Source organism: Lissotriton vulgaris, chromosome 5 (assembly GCF_964263255.1).
Source record: "Lissotriton vulgaris chromosome 5, aLisVul1.2, whole genome shotgun sequence".
Taxonomy (NCBI): domain Eukaryota; kingdom Metazoa; phylum Chordata; class Amphibia; order Caudata; family Salamandridae; genus Lissotriton; species Lissotriton vulgaris.
This window is the reverse complement of record NC_141693.1, coordinates 783,955,954-783,973,204: the sequence shown is the minus strand read 5'-3', so window position 1 is coordinate 783,973,204 and position 17,251 is coordinate 783,955,954. Positions and strand designations below refer to the sequence as shown.

Genomic DNA, 17,251 nt, shown 5'->3' with positions numbered 1-17,251 from the left:
AGCACATATGGTCACGCGACAAAGAGGAAGAGGCAGATCCAATGCTTGGGGAAGGGAACAAAGTCCACCAAAGAAACCCCCGACAAACGAAAAACCAGAAGGGGTGGAAAAAGAAGTAAAAGCAAAGCGAGGCAAAGGAAAGCAAAAGTAGCTATGAAGAAGAAAATGTCAATATCCAACAACATAGTTATAAATCTATCCAATAAGCAATTGTCGGATATACAATTGAAACTCTTAAATAGAGGTCGTTCGTATTGCCCAACAAAAACTATAAATGTACCCAACGCACGCATTGATCTTTACAAATTCTGCCGAAAAGTGAAATTGAAAAAATACTTTGCCGAAAAAAATCAAAGCAATAAAAAATCATATGTTCCGAAAACAAATGAAATCACATCAACTGTCGCACAAAAGGATTTAACAGCAATGATAACTCTGGCATCAATCAAAGATGTCCCCTCAACTAGCCAAGAGGACAACACAATAACTCCGGAAATGGAAATCAACTTTTGCAAAAACATTGGAATAGCGACAAACCTAGGAGGCAATAGCGGGTTGAAAAGAAGTTCAAAATTCTGCCCGCAACTTCCGCCAGGCAACAAAGTGGATCTATTCCAAGAACTTATGGTCGAGGAAATAACAAAAATTGCAGACAAATCTGTAAAAAATGGGCAAATGAAAAAACAAAATCTGTCTCTAAAAGAATATAAAGCCATGATTGAATTGAAAAATGATACATCAATAATCATTAAATCATCGGATAAAGGGGGCAACCTCGCATACAAAATGTTTCAAATTACATTGAGGAAGCAAATAGACAATTGAAAGTCCAAGAACACTATGAAAAGTTGATTACAAACCCTATGGAAGAATGGACAAGTGAATATCATTCTATGTTATTGAACTGGAAGGACAGGGGTCTATTGGACTTTGATGAGTATAGCTACCTGAAAACCGACAATCCAATCATGGCAACTATATACTTTTTACCGAAAATTCATAAGTCACTTGAATGTCCACCAGGGAGACCAATTGTGCGTTCGATAGGATCCCTTTTGGAATCTACATCAAGGTTCATAGACATTTTTCCTATGAATTATGTGACAAGCCTACCTTCTTTTCTAAGGGATACAATGGACTTTTTACAAAAAATCACCACATGTGAATGGAAACCATCTTATCTAATTGCAACCATTGATGTTGCATCGCTCTATACCTCAATTCGCCATGAGGACGGTATTGAGGTAGTAAGGAAAGTACTTAAAGCACGTTCTGTGAACTTACTTGAACATACAATCATGTTACTTGACATGCTCCGCTACTGTTTGACCCATAATGCTTTTCTGTTCTTGGGGGGGACATACCTCCAGAAGCAGGGGACCGCTATGGGGACATCATTTGCACCCACTTATGCAAACCTTTTAATGGGGGCTTGGGAGAGTGACGTGATAAAAAGAGATCAAGAGAATCCGGAGGGGCCAAAAATCAGGCTTTGGTGTCGTTTCATAGACGACCTGTTTGTCATATGGGACGGAAATGAAAACTCACTGGAAAACTTCATCGGATCTCTAGACAATAACAAATATAACTTGAAATTCACGTCAACAATCAGCTCTCACTCTCTGATCTTCCTAGATGTGGAAATTTCTGTGAAAAACAACAAACTCTGCTCCAAAATCCACAGGAAGCCGACTGCATGTAATAGCATTCTACATGCGAATAGTGGACACCCCATGAGATTAAAATGGAGTATTCCATATGGCCAAATATTGAGAGCGAAGAGGAATTGCTCCAAACAGGAAGATCTAACAGAAGAAATCGACAAAATGAGCGCCAGATTCCTAGAAAGGGGATACCCGGAGGAAGTAATTTCCTCTGCACGAAGAAGGATGCATTTAAAGGAGAGGAATGAGTTATTAACTCCGAAAAACAAGAGGCCAAAGATCAATCAGGAACATGAGACAAGTCAAGGGAATGAGATAACCAGACTCATTTTGGACTTCAATAATCAAAGTACCAACATGAAGAAAGCCCTCCAGAAACATTGGCAAGTCCTACTCTTAGACGACACTTTAAAAGAAACCTTGACAAAAAATCCAAGTATCACGTATCGGAAGACCTCTTCCCTAAGGGACATATTAACACAGAACCATTTGGAACTACGGGAAGAGAGGAAACAGACTTGGTTGACAACACCAGGCTTTTGGAAATGCCACAAATGTAAAGCCTGTGAGCATGGAATAAACATCAAAAATTACAAACTTCAAAATGGCAAAACGGAAACTATTCAAGACCATATTACAAGTGACTCAAAATGTGTGGTCTACAGGCTACAGTGTCCTTGCAGCAAGTTTTATATCGGGAGCACTGTGAACAAACTGAAATTGAGAATACTTCAACATCTGAGGGCCATTAAGAACAAGGACCCATGCTACCCAATGGCCACACATTTTGCTCAATATCATCGGAGCAATCCCGCCCTACTAAAATACTCAGGGATTAAGATGAGCAAAATCTCAGAGAGGGGCGGTGATCAAACTGTACAATTAAGACGACTGGAATCCAGGATGATATTGAGTATGGGAACTGAGGTGCCGTTTGGCCATAATTTGGATGCTGAATTACATGTACATCAGTAAAATTTACATAGACAGTATGGATGAAAATAAAAGACTGGAATCCGTCACTATAGAACTATGTGGGGTTTTGTATATAATGTATATAATGAAATGTGAGATGTTGGACAGAGTACATACTTGAAACCACCATGAGTTTATCTAATCTTGAAAAATCTCATTCTAAATATAAGAAATAATTGGGGAAGGTAAGAATCAACAACCAATTGATGCCTAAAGGGATAGAGAACGGTTTTTGATAAAGTACTTCACAGATATTATGTTCTCATACATCCTAAGAATCAAACAAGATGAGTTAAGGGTGGAAAATGACCTAAAAATATATATAATTGTAAATAGTAGATTTGAATATTGATCATAATTTGGAATTCTATGCATACGTTTAGGAAACCCCTTTACTTTCATTTTTACTCTTATTTGCATTTTGGTTGAAAAATGGAAAAACGCATTACAATAATGAAATTGGAATTTACCTCCTCTTTTTACAGTATAAAATGATTACTTTACTGAAATGAACGAAAATTGTTCACTATATATAGAAAACAATTAGAATAAGTTGATAATTGTGAGATTGTAAATACTTTATTTTTGATTATGGTAAATGGTTTTACAAACGTACTTCACGATAATTGTAAATACTCACAAAATGGCCACGAGTATGTACTAGCCGAGAACAGACTGTGCAGGGTTGAAGGTCTAGATGACCATGGAAATGGTAGAGGGTACTTATACACAGCACTGTATTTAAATAAGGTCTAGACCAAGGGACTCTATGGTCCAGTTGAAGGCAGGAGCCGAAACGCGTAGACCGTCCATTTGATGCACTTTTCTTTTGCACATGGTGTGTAAATAAAACAGTGGAGAAAGCTATCTGTTGCTGTGCCGTGTCTTTATCTACGGAACTCGTAGGAGAAGAAGCTGATGCAATGTATATATATATATATATATATATATATATAGGTCAGTAAGTCTATATGTCCTATACCTAACTCCACATTACAACTACACAGTTATGTACCTAAGCAGTACATATATCTTCTAAGTATGTAGATGTGGAGTTAGGAATGCTAAATGTATCCTTCCCTATATGCACTTACCTTTCAATATTTTTGTCCTTCAGTATGCTGTGCTCAATATTCTTGTACCGCGATATTCTGCTGGTTGATCTTTATGATCCTTTTGATTTATATGACCTGGATCATTTGCACCATCTGAGTTACAATATTACGTTTCAGCCAGGTAAAGGTGAAATTCATGGAGTACACCACCCCACCATTGTTTTTCTTTCTATTTTAAAATGAATCTCAACTTGATACATTTGCAACAGTACAGTTGCTTCCTGATATAAAGAGTCCATCCCCTAGTCACACTCATTTTCCTTCCATTTTATGATGTAAAGATATAAACCAGAGATGGTGTACCCTTTTCTATACATGTCACAGTAAGAGACTAGAATTTCCTGTTAAGTCTGATAACGAGGCAAGAACTCACTGTGAAATATCATCTTGCACTCAAGTGGTAAAAGACCACAGTGGCAAATAAGTAAAAGGCATTGGCGGCCGGCACGGATAAGGGTGGCAAGGTGGGGGCGAGTTGGAAAAACCTTTCAGAATTGCCAAAAGGGTTATGTACATTAGAAAAGGCCAACCAGTCGCAATCCCTCTTTATTTAACGGACTGGTGAGGTAACGACCCATACAAACCTTAGTACATCAAGCTTGTATTCTCTTTAAAGAGGGAGTAAATAACTCTGACTGCACAGATTTGCAATTTGTTTTGTAAGTATTTGTTTACAAATGCTTTTGCTTTATGACCCCAAATATACAATGTAAAACTTAAAAATCTGGCAATGGTAGACTTCTGGTTTTCTTCTGTGTGGCTTGTTTGAAATGTGCATCGTTTGTTTAGTGGATTTAAAAAATATACTAGTGTTAGAAAGTAAATATTTCAGGTCCTATGGGTCGGCAGGAAATACAGGCGTGAGTCACTGACACTTATTCGAAAGGGAATCAAACCATGATTCCCGTTCAACGTGCTGGCAAAGATGGGAAATATGAAGTTGATGTATTATTCAGCATTACCTTCTCCATTAACCTGCTCAATGGTGAGTGGTTGGATGAATGCCTTTGGGCCTTTAAAGCAATTTCTGTGTTACTTTACTGAGAAGCCAGATTTTAAATGAAAAAGTTCAAACGTGGTATACAGTGGGCCATTTTCCACTTAGCTACTATGCTTGGTGTAAGAAAATGCAGTTTTAAAAGTACACGTCCACGCATGAACAGGCATGAGCAAAGACAGCTGCTGGTATAGTCATAAAGTTACAAAAAAAAGTGCCCTGTGGCTTCTACATGCGCAATTAACTGAAAACCGGTGCTGCTACCGTGTCACAAATTGCTAAATGTCTACATAAACGCTTTTCTGTGTCAAGTGGACACGTTTCAACATCTGATTGCTTTTTGTGGACCCTCTCTTTGCTTTCTAGAACTTGCCCTTTCGCTGATTGCATTTAAATGATGGACTTGAAGCTCCTGGCTTGGAAAGGTATTTTAACTAAGTAGTCAGGACTGACTGCGGGTACCACGAGAGTGTGTAGATTTTACTGACCCCATTTCATTGTTTGCACTCGCATCTATCACTTTTGCTGTTCTATTTATAAACACAGGACCACAACTCCCAAATGTATGAAGAAAAACAGGTCAAAATGAGCAATCTTGTCTGACATGACACTGTATGCGATTCCTGTAAACAGAGCAAAATAATTGTGCCACATAAAAAAAGATGCAAATTGAACTATGTTAATTGTGCCAGGCATACAAGAACATTGACCCATAATGTGTACCTTCAGCTGCAAAACATACTTGCTCTCAGTTATTCCATGTCCAAAGCAGAAATATGTGTAGCAGTGCCGAGTTAAATTTAAAACAAATCCTCTCTGTCTTCCTAATACAAGCACAACTCATCATAATGGCTTGTCATCAGGAAAGTCACCATGATCTGTCAGTCAGTAGGTGATCCACACTGGCACTGAATGCCAACCACTGAGAACTCAGATAGAAATCCTTCAGTTACAAGCAAGAAGAGACAACAAAAGCAGAGGCTTCCATGTTAGTGCTGATTAACAAAGAATGGAGCATAGACAAATCAGGGTAGACCTTCCAAGGTGGAGCCACTTCAATGACGCTGCAGCTTATAATTGGGGATGGGGCTTCGAGGGGGGTCCTCGAGTAGCCTGTCAGTCCTTTCTGCCTACAATGAGAGTGCACATGGCAGGGATCCTTTACATTTCTGGTTCCCAAGACTTTACTTCCCGACAGTGCCAGCTTTTGGCATGGGTGAGCTTGGCTCAGGTCCAGGCCGCCAATCTTCAGAGGAGAGCTTGAGGCTGCCTGCATTACGGTCCTGCAGACAGCAGTGTCCCTCTTACTTGGCTCCAATGATTTCGCTTAAATTGCTGTTAATCATTTGTTGTTCTAGCTGCCGGTGCTGTCTTACAGCCCATGAACCCCCTCCCTTCCTCACCAATCGCCTCCTATCCACCGTGCACCTACAAACCCATCAGCCTTACCATCACCTCAGCACTAGTTTGATGCAGCTCAGATGTGAGTAAGGTTTGTTGGGGATGTGTTGATATGTTTGTGATTAGAGACCAGTCACTGCTTAGATGTTTTCACCAATTAGCGCTTTGTGGACACCAGTGCTTAATTTGAGCAGGTGGTGCCCGGTGCTCAGCACCAACGCTTAATTGCAAACATCGGCACTTATGATGTTCTGCCACATGGTGGCGCTGTCTGTGCAACTTAGACATGAGCAGAAAAACAGTTGTTTATTAATTAAAAATAACTATTACCTGCCTCCCAAGACATTTTTTTAGCTTCGGGGGCCTTAACTTGTTGGAATTGTCACACTTATAGCAGTGTGATGGTTAGTAGTTGTGCAGGTACTGTCATTGACAGCAGTGGCAAAAGGTGGTGCAAGCTGTGGTGACTGCTGAGGAGGGCCCTGGCACTTATTGTTTTGCAACTTGAGCACTGGTTAACACAAAATAGGACCCTGCTGCATGTTTTTAGGTCGATCATTTGAGACCTCTTGTATATACTTTACTATATACATACATGTGTATGTACTTTGTGGACTTTGGAGATCAGCCCTAGGACTTTGGCTGCTTCTGTTTAGGGACTTTGTTTCTGTTCAACTGCCTCTATTTAACTGTCTTGATAGAAAACGACCAGTAGAGGTCAGTAAAATAACAGAATTGCTTTCTGCTTGTTCAACTGCCTCTATTTAACTGTTTTGATGGAACATGACCAGTAGAGGTCAGTAAAATACCAGAATTGCTTTCTGCTGAGGGACTTTATTTTTTTTTATTTTTTTGGCAACTGCCTCTATTTAACTTTCTTGATAGAAAACGACCATCAGAGGTCAGTAAAAATACGAGAATCACTTTAGCATTCTCTAGATTCCAGTCCATAGAAATTGTCTTCCTGGAGCACCCGTAGACAATATTTTTTTCAAATCTGGTATTTTCAGTGATATGACCACTGAAGGCCCTGATTTTATATTAAAAACAGAGCTTTGGACTATACCATTTCCTGCTGAAAGACAATATTTCTCTCCGTGTGTTTCCATTCCTGGTGTGTCACGCTGTTTGGTGCTTACTTTCTCTCCATGTGAAAGAACAGAAGATGTTTTCAGCATCCAGGCTGATGTGCATAGTTAAATACATATAAGGTCCCAAAGGCGAGATCAATTGCATTGCAAATGCTTGTTATTAACCAGCAGCAATGAGGGAGCCAAATTTATTTCCGACCAGGTTCCTTTTGGAGCGGGGGCTACTCTGCAGTGGAAAGTAATGTAAGGTGCAATGCATCATGGGCGGCAAGTGCATCTTCAATGCTATTATGAGAAATGCATCACAGTTGCACTGCCAACAAATTCTTAAAATTAGTTCCCTGCAAGAAAACAAAGCAAAGCTTTTACCAGCTCTCTTCTGTTTGCCTTTTTGGGTCCAGTGAGAACTGTACTATTTTTTTTATTCTTAGAAAATCTTCATTGTCCGTAAACTAGTACAAATGCAGTGCAGGGGCTGCTCCTCCATTTGAGCGGAGCAGCATTACCCCTCAGGCCCCAGAGCTCGAAAATAAAATGGTGATAAAGTTAATCTAATACCATTTAATTTTCAGAAACCCGTGTCCCGTCCCGAACTATGGGTCAGTGCTGCCGAATGGCAGTGGCAGGGGGCTGGGCGCTTTAAAATGTGCATGTCTCCTTGGCCTGCCGCCTTGGGAAGGGCAGCCAGACATGGCATTTTAAAGTTCTCTAACCTAGCTGTGTTAGACAGCTGGGCTAGAGAAATCGCAAGCCTCTAGTGCTCTTAGGTGCACTGAGAGATCCAGCTCTATCCAATCCTGGCACTGTTCTCATGCTGTGAGAGCAGCACCTGGATTGGGTGATACAGTTTTCTGGCCCGGAGCTGCCAGGAGGAGAGAAGACACTCAAGGGAAGACAACGTTGCAGGACAAGTTAGAAAGGTAAGCCAATGTATTTAAATAAATAAATAAAGAATTGTGCCTCCCTTCTTGCCTTGCCTCCCCCGCCTCGCCACCCTCAGTACAAGCCAGCCGCCACCGTTAAAATGCAGTTTTCAATGCAAGTGAATTTGTGTACCATGCCACAATGCTACGTTGAGCCACTAGATGGCAATCTCATCACACAAACCCTGTGATGCCGGAACGAGCAGGGAGAAAACATAGTATGAGAGTACAAGAAACACATCTCGAGTGAGATAATTAAATTGATTCCAGAAATAGCAGTTCTTATACTCCCCACTAATCCCAGATAAAATATTCAGCTGAAAAAAACCAATGGTAAACGCCCTTTAATTGTATGAATATAAATTGCCTCATGCAATGATTACGCCACCCTGAGTCAAATAACCACATTTGAGGTTGGGGGAGGGGGAGGGTATTGAAGCAAACAAATAAGCGTTGGAAACGCCTACGTATCTGCCCATACTGTGTTCACTGATATATGCTGTATTTGCATATTTTTCCATATTCGAGCCAAACCCATTTGCTTTGTCAAAGACGCAAACACACGGATCCATCCATTAACATCAGCTTTGGTCTTTTGCATCCGGGGCTTCTTCTGAAAAGAGCTTACCCGATCCCCCGGATGTATCATTATTAAGTAGATAAAGCTAAGGCTGACATGTTTTCGAATACCCATGTAAAGATATAAACTGATTTTGTTGTTGTTGCTCTTTTAGGCATCCAGTACACCAAATATGGCTGCAGGCGGAAGAGTGATAACAGAATGGTGCACCGCAACTTGTGTGACAATGGCAAGAAGCCGAAGCCCATTCGGAGGCGTTGTAACCTGCAGGAGTGCTCCCAGCCGGGGTGAGCTCAGCTGAGCGCAAACATATGGGCACCCGTAGCAGACTAGGGAGGCTGGGGACATAGAGTCACTGCGGTCATCTTCCTTTTTATTAGGTTTCGCTTGCACAGCAAAATCTCTTGTATTTATTATATTTTAAGAGCCCCTTTTAGAAGCTTCCATCTCGAATTACTGTGTTTGTTCGCTTTTGTGTGGACATTTTTTTATGTTAACTTTCCCTCCCTGAACGAATTTATGACACTTCTACACATTTACAACACTTCTATGCATTTACGACACTTCTATGCCTTTACAACCCTTCTGCTTCAGCTGTTCACGCTGGTTCAGACCCATTCACTGCCAAGATAAGATCTCTTCTCACAGAAAAGGCATACAGCTTCTAACAGTATGCTGGAATGCTTGCTTTTTATTACTTAAATGTGTAAAGCAGATGCTTTAGACTTACAACGTTTGTGGCATTTCCTATTCATGCCTCAGTACCTTTCTTTGCACTTTGTAGGCATTATAGGATTGATTTTATCAACTAAGTCTATTTAGTCATAATGATCAAATTGTAAATGTTGTAATAAACATTGCATGTTAAAAATAAAGTTAATCTACAAGAGTTATGCTATATTTTGCTACTAAACAGCCACAAATGAAGTTACCTTTGAGACAACAGGGTCATGATTTGTATGGTGCAGCAGGTGCAGTAGCACAGGTCCCACAAGTTGCCAGAACTCCTCTAAACACATCATATTGCTATATTTGACTACTAAACAGGCAGTTAAAATTGCATTCACCTTGCAGTTAAAAGGGACTTGATTTAAATGGTGCAGCAGGTGTTTTGGCACCGGGGCAAAAAGCTCTAGAGGCCCCGGTAAACCCAGATTATTGCTAAAATGTAAAACTAAAAAGGCAGCCACACGTGCAGTTACCTTGCATACATAGGGTCATGATTTCAATAGTGCAGCAGGGCCAGTGGCACTGGTACCAAAAGCTCCAAGCACCCCACTAAACTCCGATTATTGCTATATTTTACAACTAAACAGGTAGTCACAAGTGCAGTTATCTTTCAGGCACTAGCGTCAAGATTTGAATTGTGCAGTGGCACCGGGCCCAAAGATTGTCAGATCTCATCTAAATACCTAATAATGCTATATTTTACAACTAAACAGGCGCACTCATTAGTGCAGTTATCTAGCAATCACTAGGGTCATGATTTCAAGAGTGCAGCAGGTGCAGTAGCAGTGGGCCCAAAGGTTGTCAGAACTCCTCTGAACACATAATATTGCTATATTTGAGTACTATACAGGCAGACACAATTGCAGTTATCTTTCAGTTTGATTTGAATGGTGCAGCAGTTGTAGTGGCACTGGGGCCAAAAACTCTAGGCACCCCACTAAACCCAGACTATTGTTAAATTTGACTACTAAACAAGCCAGTCACAAGTGCACTTATCCAGCAGGCAATACAGTCATGATTTGACCAAAAGCTCTAGGCTCCCCCCTAAATATCTAATCCTGCTTAATTTTACTACTAAACAGGCAGTCACAAGTGCAGGTATCTAGAAGGCCCTAGTGCCATTATTTTAATGATGCTGTAGGTGCAGTGGCTCCAGGACCAAAAGTTACCAGAACTCCTCTAAACACCAAGTTGTGCTATATTTAACTACTATATAGGCAGTCACAAGTGCAGTTACCTTGCAGGCACTAGTGTCATGATTTCAATGGTGCAGCAGCTTCAGTGACACGTGAACACAAAGCTCTAGGAACCTCTCTAAACATCAAATATTGCAATATTTTACTACTAAATAGGCAGTCACAAGTGCAGTTACCTTATAGGCAATAGGGTCATGATTTGAATTGTGCAGTGGCACAGGGGTCAAAAGATTTCCTAACTCCACTAAAAACCAAATATTGCTATATTTACTACTAAACAGGCAGTTTTCTTGCAAGCACTAGGGGTATGCTTTGAATGGTGCAGCAGATACAGTGGCACCAAGCCGAAAAGTTGTCAAAACTCTTCTAAACACATAATATTGCTATTACATCAATTAATTCTGTTATTTCCCTTTTCCATTTAATTTTAGAAAAATTTACTATTACTTATCCGTACCATACCACTAGTAACAGCACAATATATTGCGTTTTTGTACATTTTTTTTTAAACACAAATTTTTTATTGAGTTCCATTTTGTGAATGTGCATACACACTCAGTAAGTGAACGAGTACATGGCATTGTAACATTTCGGTTCAGCTTGACAAACAGGTATGGCTGTCTCTGTCCGCGCAGGGCCATCAGAACAAGAGGCGAAACTCAGGTTTTCTTCATAAGTGAACCACAGAACATAATAGAGGTAAAAAAGAGATATCCAACACAAAAACACCCCCCTCCCGACCCTGGTCCATTAGTTCACACAGTACAACAAGGTTTAGGAAAAGGAAAAGCTGGGGTGGATGTGTACACTGTCGCAATTATAAAAGGAGTTTAAAGTTAGAATCAAGTTCCAACAGGTGGAGCAGGCCAAAACATACAATCCTGGGCATCAGCAACAAATCATAATAAATTACTACACAGTGTCAAGCGATTCAGTCACAGGGGAGGAGGGATGCAGATGATGCTATGGGCTCAGGCGGCGACATCGGGGGGTGAGTGAAACAAGGCCCTTGAGCGCCTCTAGCATTTGGTCCCAATCCATAACAATGGGGGTTTTGCGGTGGCCTCGATATTCTTCCTGTCTAATGACAGCGCTTTCTGTGGCGCCCCACATGATCAACTCTGCCTGCCAAACCGCTGCTGTAGGGGGGTGGGCAGATTTCCACCTCATTGTGATGGCCCGTTTCGCAAGCAGCATGGCTAGGTCCGCAAATTTATATTGCACTTTCAATGTCTTGGGGCATTTGTGCAGACCTAGCAGACAGCTATCCACAGCCGTCCAGTCGGCCGTGCCCGTAACCTCTTGGACCCTGTAAGCTATTGTTTGCCAATAAGTTTGCAAGCATGGAGAAGACCACAGCATGTGGATGAGATCAGCATCCGCCTCTTGACATCTAGGGTAGGAAAGTTGGGCGTCTGGTTAGATACAGTTCAGTCTGTGTGGGGTCAGATAGGCCCTGTGTAAGATCATGGGTTGTATACATTTAAATTTAGCGTTCCGGGAGACTTTCTTGGGGAACTCCAATATAGTCGCCCAGTCTCTCTCCGTGAGTTCTTTTCCCAGTCCCGCTTCCCATTTTGCCGGGAGCGGGGCCAGTGACGTCCTTGAGTGAGCGCGTATCCCCCTATAAAGCCATCGGGTAAGATGTCGACCAGCACCCATCAAGTATGTAGCGTACACAAGTTCATTTTTGGGGGGTTCTACCCCATCAGGGGACCAGTGGCGCTTGATGTAGTGAGTAATGGTGGCGTGAAGGAGGAACAGTGAACGGGTGAAATTGTCGTGCTCCGCCAAAGTGCCTTCTACAAACAGTGCTCCTACTGTGGATATCCCTTCCTGCTTCCAAAAGGACACAGTCCGCTTCGTTATTAAGCCATGTGCGCCAGGGATCACAAGGAAGGGAATGTTTGGAGAGTAAGGGAGGGTTAGTTGTGTGTAGCTAAGGGACTTTTTCCAGTATGCCAGTGCGGTTCTAAGCAAGGGGGGGCCATTGGCGGGATTTTAGCCCGCGGCAGAAGTAAACCATGTAATATGCCCTGAGCAAGGAGGCGACCGGTGTATCCAATCTCATAAGTGTTCTTTCCCGCAAGCCAATAGGACTACCACTGTAGTTGACCGGCCATACAGTATGCCCGAAAGTCTGGTGCTCCCAGGCCTCCCTCAGCAGGTCTAAGCTGCAACTTCGCCAGTCCCACTCTTCTGCGTCCCTTCGTCCAAATAAGGTCTAACAATAGGGAGTCCAATGTCTTAAATATGCTGGGTGGGATAACAACTGGTATGTTAGTAAAAAAATATAAAAGGCGGGTGAGCATCACCATTTTGGAAATGGCTATCCTGTCCATCACAGACAGTGGCAATGAAGTCCAGAAGGCGATTTGGCTCCGTAGAGACCGTATTGTCTTCTGTAGATTACCCTCAATCAGATCCTGGGGAGTTTGATAAATTTGAATACCTAGGCATTTGAAAGTGTCTGAGGCAGTCGTCAACAGTAGATCGCCAAAGGGTATCGGGTCAGGGGCCTCCCTATGTCGCATAAAGAAAGCATGGGATTTCTGGGCATTAATCGTCAAACCCGATATCAGTTCAAAATCCTTAAGGAGAGTCGGCACGGGTTCCAGACTGGATGTGAGGTCTTTAAAATAGAGGATAATGTTGTCGGCATATGCATACATAATATGTGTTGTGTTAGACACGGGTATCAACAGTCCCACGGCCTCCTTTTGGATCTTGAGAAGAAGGGGTTCCATCGCCAGGACAAATAATATTGGTGACAGGGGGCAGCCCTGTTGCGTGCCCATGGCTACAGGGTAAGCAGCCGAGATGGACATGCCTGTCCGAGCCCGGGCCGTGGGAGATGAGTACAGTAGTTTGACCCATTGTTGGTACCCCCGTGGGATGCCAAATCTCTTAAGGGAGGACAACATATACGTCCAGTCCAGGGTGTCAAATGCTTGTCGCATATCAAGAGAGATGCACCCGACTGTGTCAGTTTGAGTGGCAGTGGGTTCCATCAGGTAGTGGAGGCGCCTTATATTGAGAGAAGTGCTACGGCCCGGGACGAAACCGCACTGGTCCATGTGAATAAGTTTGGGGAGATAAGGAAGCAGACGCTGCGCTAGTATTTTACTGAGTATTTTATACTCTGTAGCTAACATGGAGAGAGGGCGATATCCCGATATGTCTCAAGGGTCTCTGTTGGGCTTGGGGAGGGAAACAACCAGTGCTTGCATAGTTGTTATAGGAAGTGTGCGTTTTTCTAGGGTTGTCTTGTAAAGAGTCAACAGGCGTGGAGTGAGTTGTTCAGCATAAGTCAAATAAACTCCACTGGGAGTCCATCCAGCCCTGGTGTCTTATTCGAAGATAGGCTCTTAAGGGCTCCCATTATTTCTGCTCTAGTGATAGGGGCCTCCAAGTCCGATTATGCATCTATCGTCAGTTCGGGGAAGGTGAGATCGTCCAAAAAATTAGTCAAGAGATCCTGGGGCATAGCGGGTGGGGCAGCGTAGAGGGACTTATAATAGGTGCAGAATTTCATGTTAATATCAGCCTGAGTATTAACCACAGAGCCATCCGGGAGGAATACCTCCAATATAGAGTGTGGGGGCAGGGTATCGCGGATGAGGTGGGCCAGAAGAGTCCCTGACTTGTCAGCCTCTTTATGACTATATTGGGTGTACGTACTGTAATCTATTAGACGGAGTCATTCAAGGAGCTCTGCATATTGAATCCTGGCGTCCTGCAGTGGGGCCTGCCGGGTAGGGTCAGCAAGAGCCTCAGTTTCCAGTGTGTTCAGGGAGTCCTTGACGGAAACGAGCCTCTGATGTAGCTAGTGCCGGGCCCCAACAGTAGTCCCAATGGCCACCCCCCTAATAACCGACTTAAACACATCCCATTCAACTAGACAGGAGGATGCCGAACCTGTATGTTCTGTGAAGTAATTGCCAATAGCGGTACCTAGAGTACCCCTGAACACCCCATCTTCTAGTGTGAACAGCCATAGTCTCCAAGTCGGGACTGGGGGAGGGCCCTCCCCCATTCGAGCAGGACCTCCAGTGGATTGTGGTCGGATAAAGTTTTCCCGAGGTACGTGGATTCAAGCACCTGGGATGATAGGGGCAGGGAGCAGAAAACCCTGTCTATTCGCGTGTGCAGTTGGTGTGGGGGGGAGTAAAACGACTATTCGCGGTCAGACGGGTGTTGTGTGCGCCATATGTCAGTGATCCCCCAACCCACCGCCCAGGCATGTAGGAACTCCGCTATCCTAGTAGGAACCGTGCCCTTCACCGGGGGGTGAGACCGGTCTAATTGCATGTCTAGAACAGAATTAAAATCCCCCCAAGAACCCAGGGGCACTGTACCCAGTCCATTAAAACCGCATTAAGGCCAGTCAGATAAGCAGTCTGCCCCGCAGGAGAACGTAGTGCCCTGCAGTTTCCACCCTCCGTTCCAGCAGCTCAAATGGCACCCCATTCCTCAACCAAATACGCGACCCACGTGCAAAGGCAGAATAGGATGTATTATATATTTGCCCCTTCCATTTCCGCTGCAGTTTAGCAACCTCCGAGTCAGTCATGTGCGTTTCCTGGAGCAAGGCTATGTGGGCCTTGCGCCTGTTCAGTTGAGCATAGATGCGATGTCGCTTATGTACAGAGCCCATTCCCCGCACATTCCATGTCCGTATTTTATACTTAGCAAGAACAGCCATGCCTCAACATTTCTAAAAAGAAGAGCGACCCAGGATGACATTGTGTACACCACCCAATAAAGAATAGTGTGTGGACCAGGAACCAAAATAGACAATCCCCAATACTAGGGCCAGCCATCGAACTGTGCTGGTTCAAACTCTGATTAACAAACATTGGGTCCAAACGGTTATACCATGCAGTGAATGCTACTGCAGGGGAGGCGGACACAGCACCAAACACTTGCTGCATAAACACTCCCAAGAGCACCTCCCCGCCGGGACTGTGTAGGATGATGAACTGTGAGGTATGCTAAACCTGGTAGGAAAAAGGTTAATTACGTGGAAAACTGTTTCCACACCACACAAGTAATATCAACATCTCACTGAGTTCAAGTCATAGTTACGAAGGTGTCGTAGAGGACAGGCGTCCACCTCAGCCAAACAGTTCCTTGACCACCTGGGGAGTGGTTGCGGGGAACAAAGGGTCGTTGCTGCCAGAGTCCGACGGCGTCACGTCATCCTCTGATTGATTCTAATTTTCTAATTTAAAACATTTATAAAGCGCAGCGTGCACCGAACGGTTTCTTGGCGCTAGAGGAGGGTATTGTCAACAGAGACAAAGTAGGGGCCTGTGGTAGAGCCGGGAAGGACGATTACACAGGGAAGGCCTGTTTAAAAAGAAGCGTTTTTAGTTCCTTGCGGAAGGATACATAATGGGTAGCCGCACGAAGGTGGTCGGGGAGGGAGTTCCAGAAAGTGGGGGCCAAGGTGGAAAAATTGGTCCCACCCCACTTTTTACGTCTGAAACGTGGGATCTGAAGGAGAGACTTGGAGGAGGAACGAAGCTCTCTGGGGGGAACGTATTCTTTTATTAATGAAGAAATAAAGGCGGGGGCAGTGCCTTGACGGGCCTGGAAAACCATGCAGGCGGTTTTAAACAGGGATCGTTCCTTGACAGGGAGCCAGTGGAGCTCCCTGAGAAGGGGTGTGGAGTGGTGGTAGCGTGGGAGACCAAAGACCAACCGGGCAGCTTGGTTTTGGACCATCTGGAGCCTCCTCAGGCTGTATGCTGGTATGCCATTGTAGAGGGCGTTGGCATAGTCCAGCCGTGATATCACTAATGTGGCCATGATCATTTTGAGTGCCTGGGGGGAAAAGAAACGAGCGGCAGTGCGGATAGTTCGGAGGGTGAGGAAACAGGAGGAGACTACAGAGCTGATTTGAGAGTGAAGGGTAAGCTGATCATTCATTTTGACCCCCAGTGTTTTGACCGTGGTAGAAGGAGTGGGGGCGGGACCAAGGGAGGAGGGCCAGAAGAGAGAGTTCCAGGGACTGGAAGAACCCCCGGTAAGAACCAACTCGGTTTTATCCGGGTTCAACTTGAGATGGTTGTGGTTCATCCAGTCCCTGATGAATGTCATGGTACACTGGAAGCTAGTGACGGAGAGGGGAGAGGAAGATAAGTCAAAGATGAGCTGGAGGTCATTTGCGTAATTGTACACTGTGACCTCCAGCTGCTGAAGAGCGAAAATGAGGGGAAAGATGTAAAGGTTGAATAGTAGGGGGGACAAGGAAGAGCCCTGGGGGACACCACACGTGACGGGGAGTGGGGTGGTTGTGAAGTCTCCTAGCCGGACCGCCTGGGTGCGGTCCCTCAGGAAGGAGGAAAGCCACACCAGGGCTGATCCCTCAATTCCGGCCGCCTTGACACGGGACAGTAAGATGGTATGATCCACCGTGTCAAATGCGGCGGAGAGATCGAGGAGTACCAGCACCTGGTGTTTGTTATGATCCATACCCTTCCTGAGGTTGTCCAGGACTGATACCACGACTGATTCAGTCGAGTGCCTAGGTCGAAAGCCAGCCTGGCGGGAAGCCAGTCCCCCATTGGCCTCT

The 17,251-nt window shown here is 43.9% G+C and overlaps 1 protein-coding gene across 2 annotated transcripts in view; it reads left to right on the top strand.

The window, feature by feature from the left end:
- The window catches only part of ADAMTS14 (ADAM metallopeptidase with thrombospondin type 1 motif 14), a 508,740-nt gene that overhangs the window by 464,511 nt on the left and 26,978 nt on the right, over positions 1-17,251 (top strand). For both annotated transcript variants that reach the window (XM_086922254.1, XM_086922255.1), the window contains exon 18: positions 8,901-9,033. In XM_086922254.1, the coding sequence (XP_086778380.1) occupies positions 8,901-9,033 (133 nt within the window). The remainder of the gene's footprint in view (positions 1-8,900; positions 9,034-17,251) is intronic.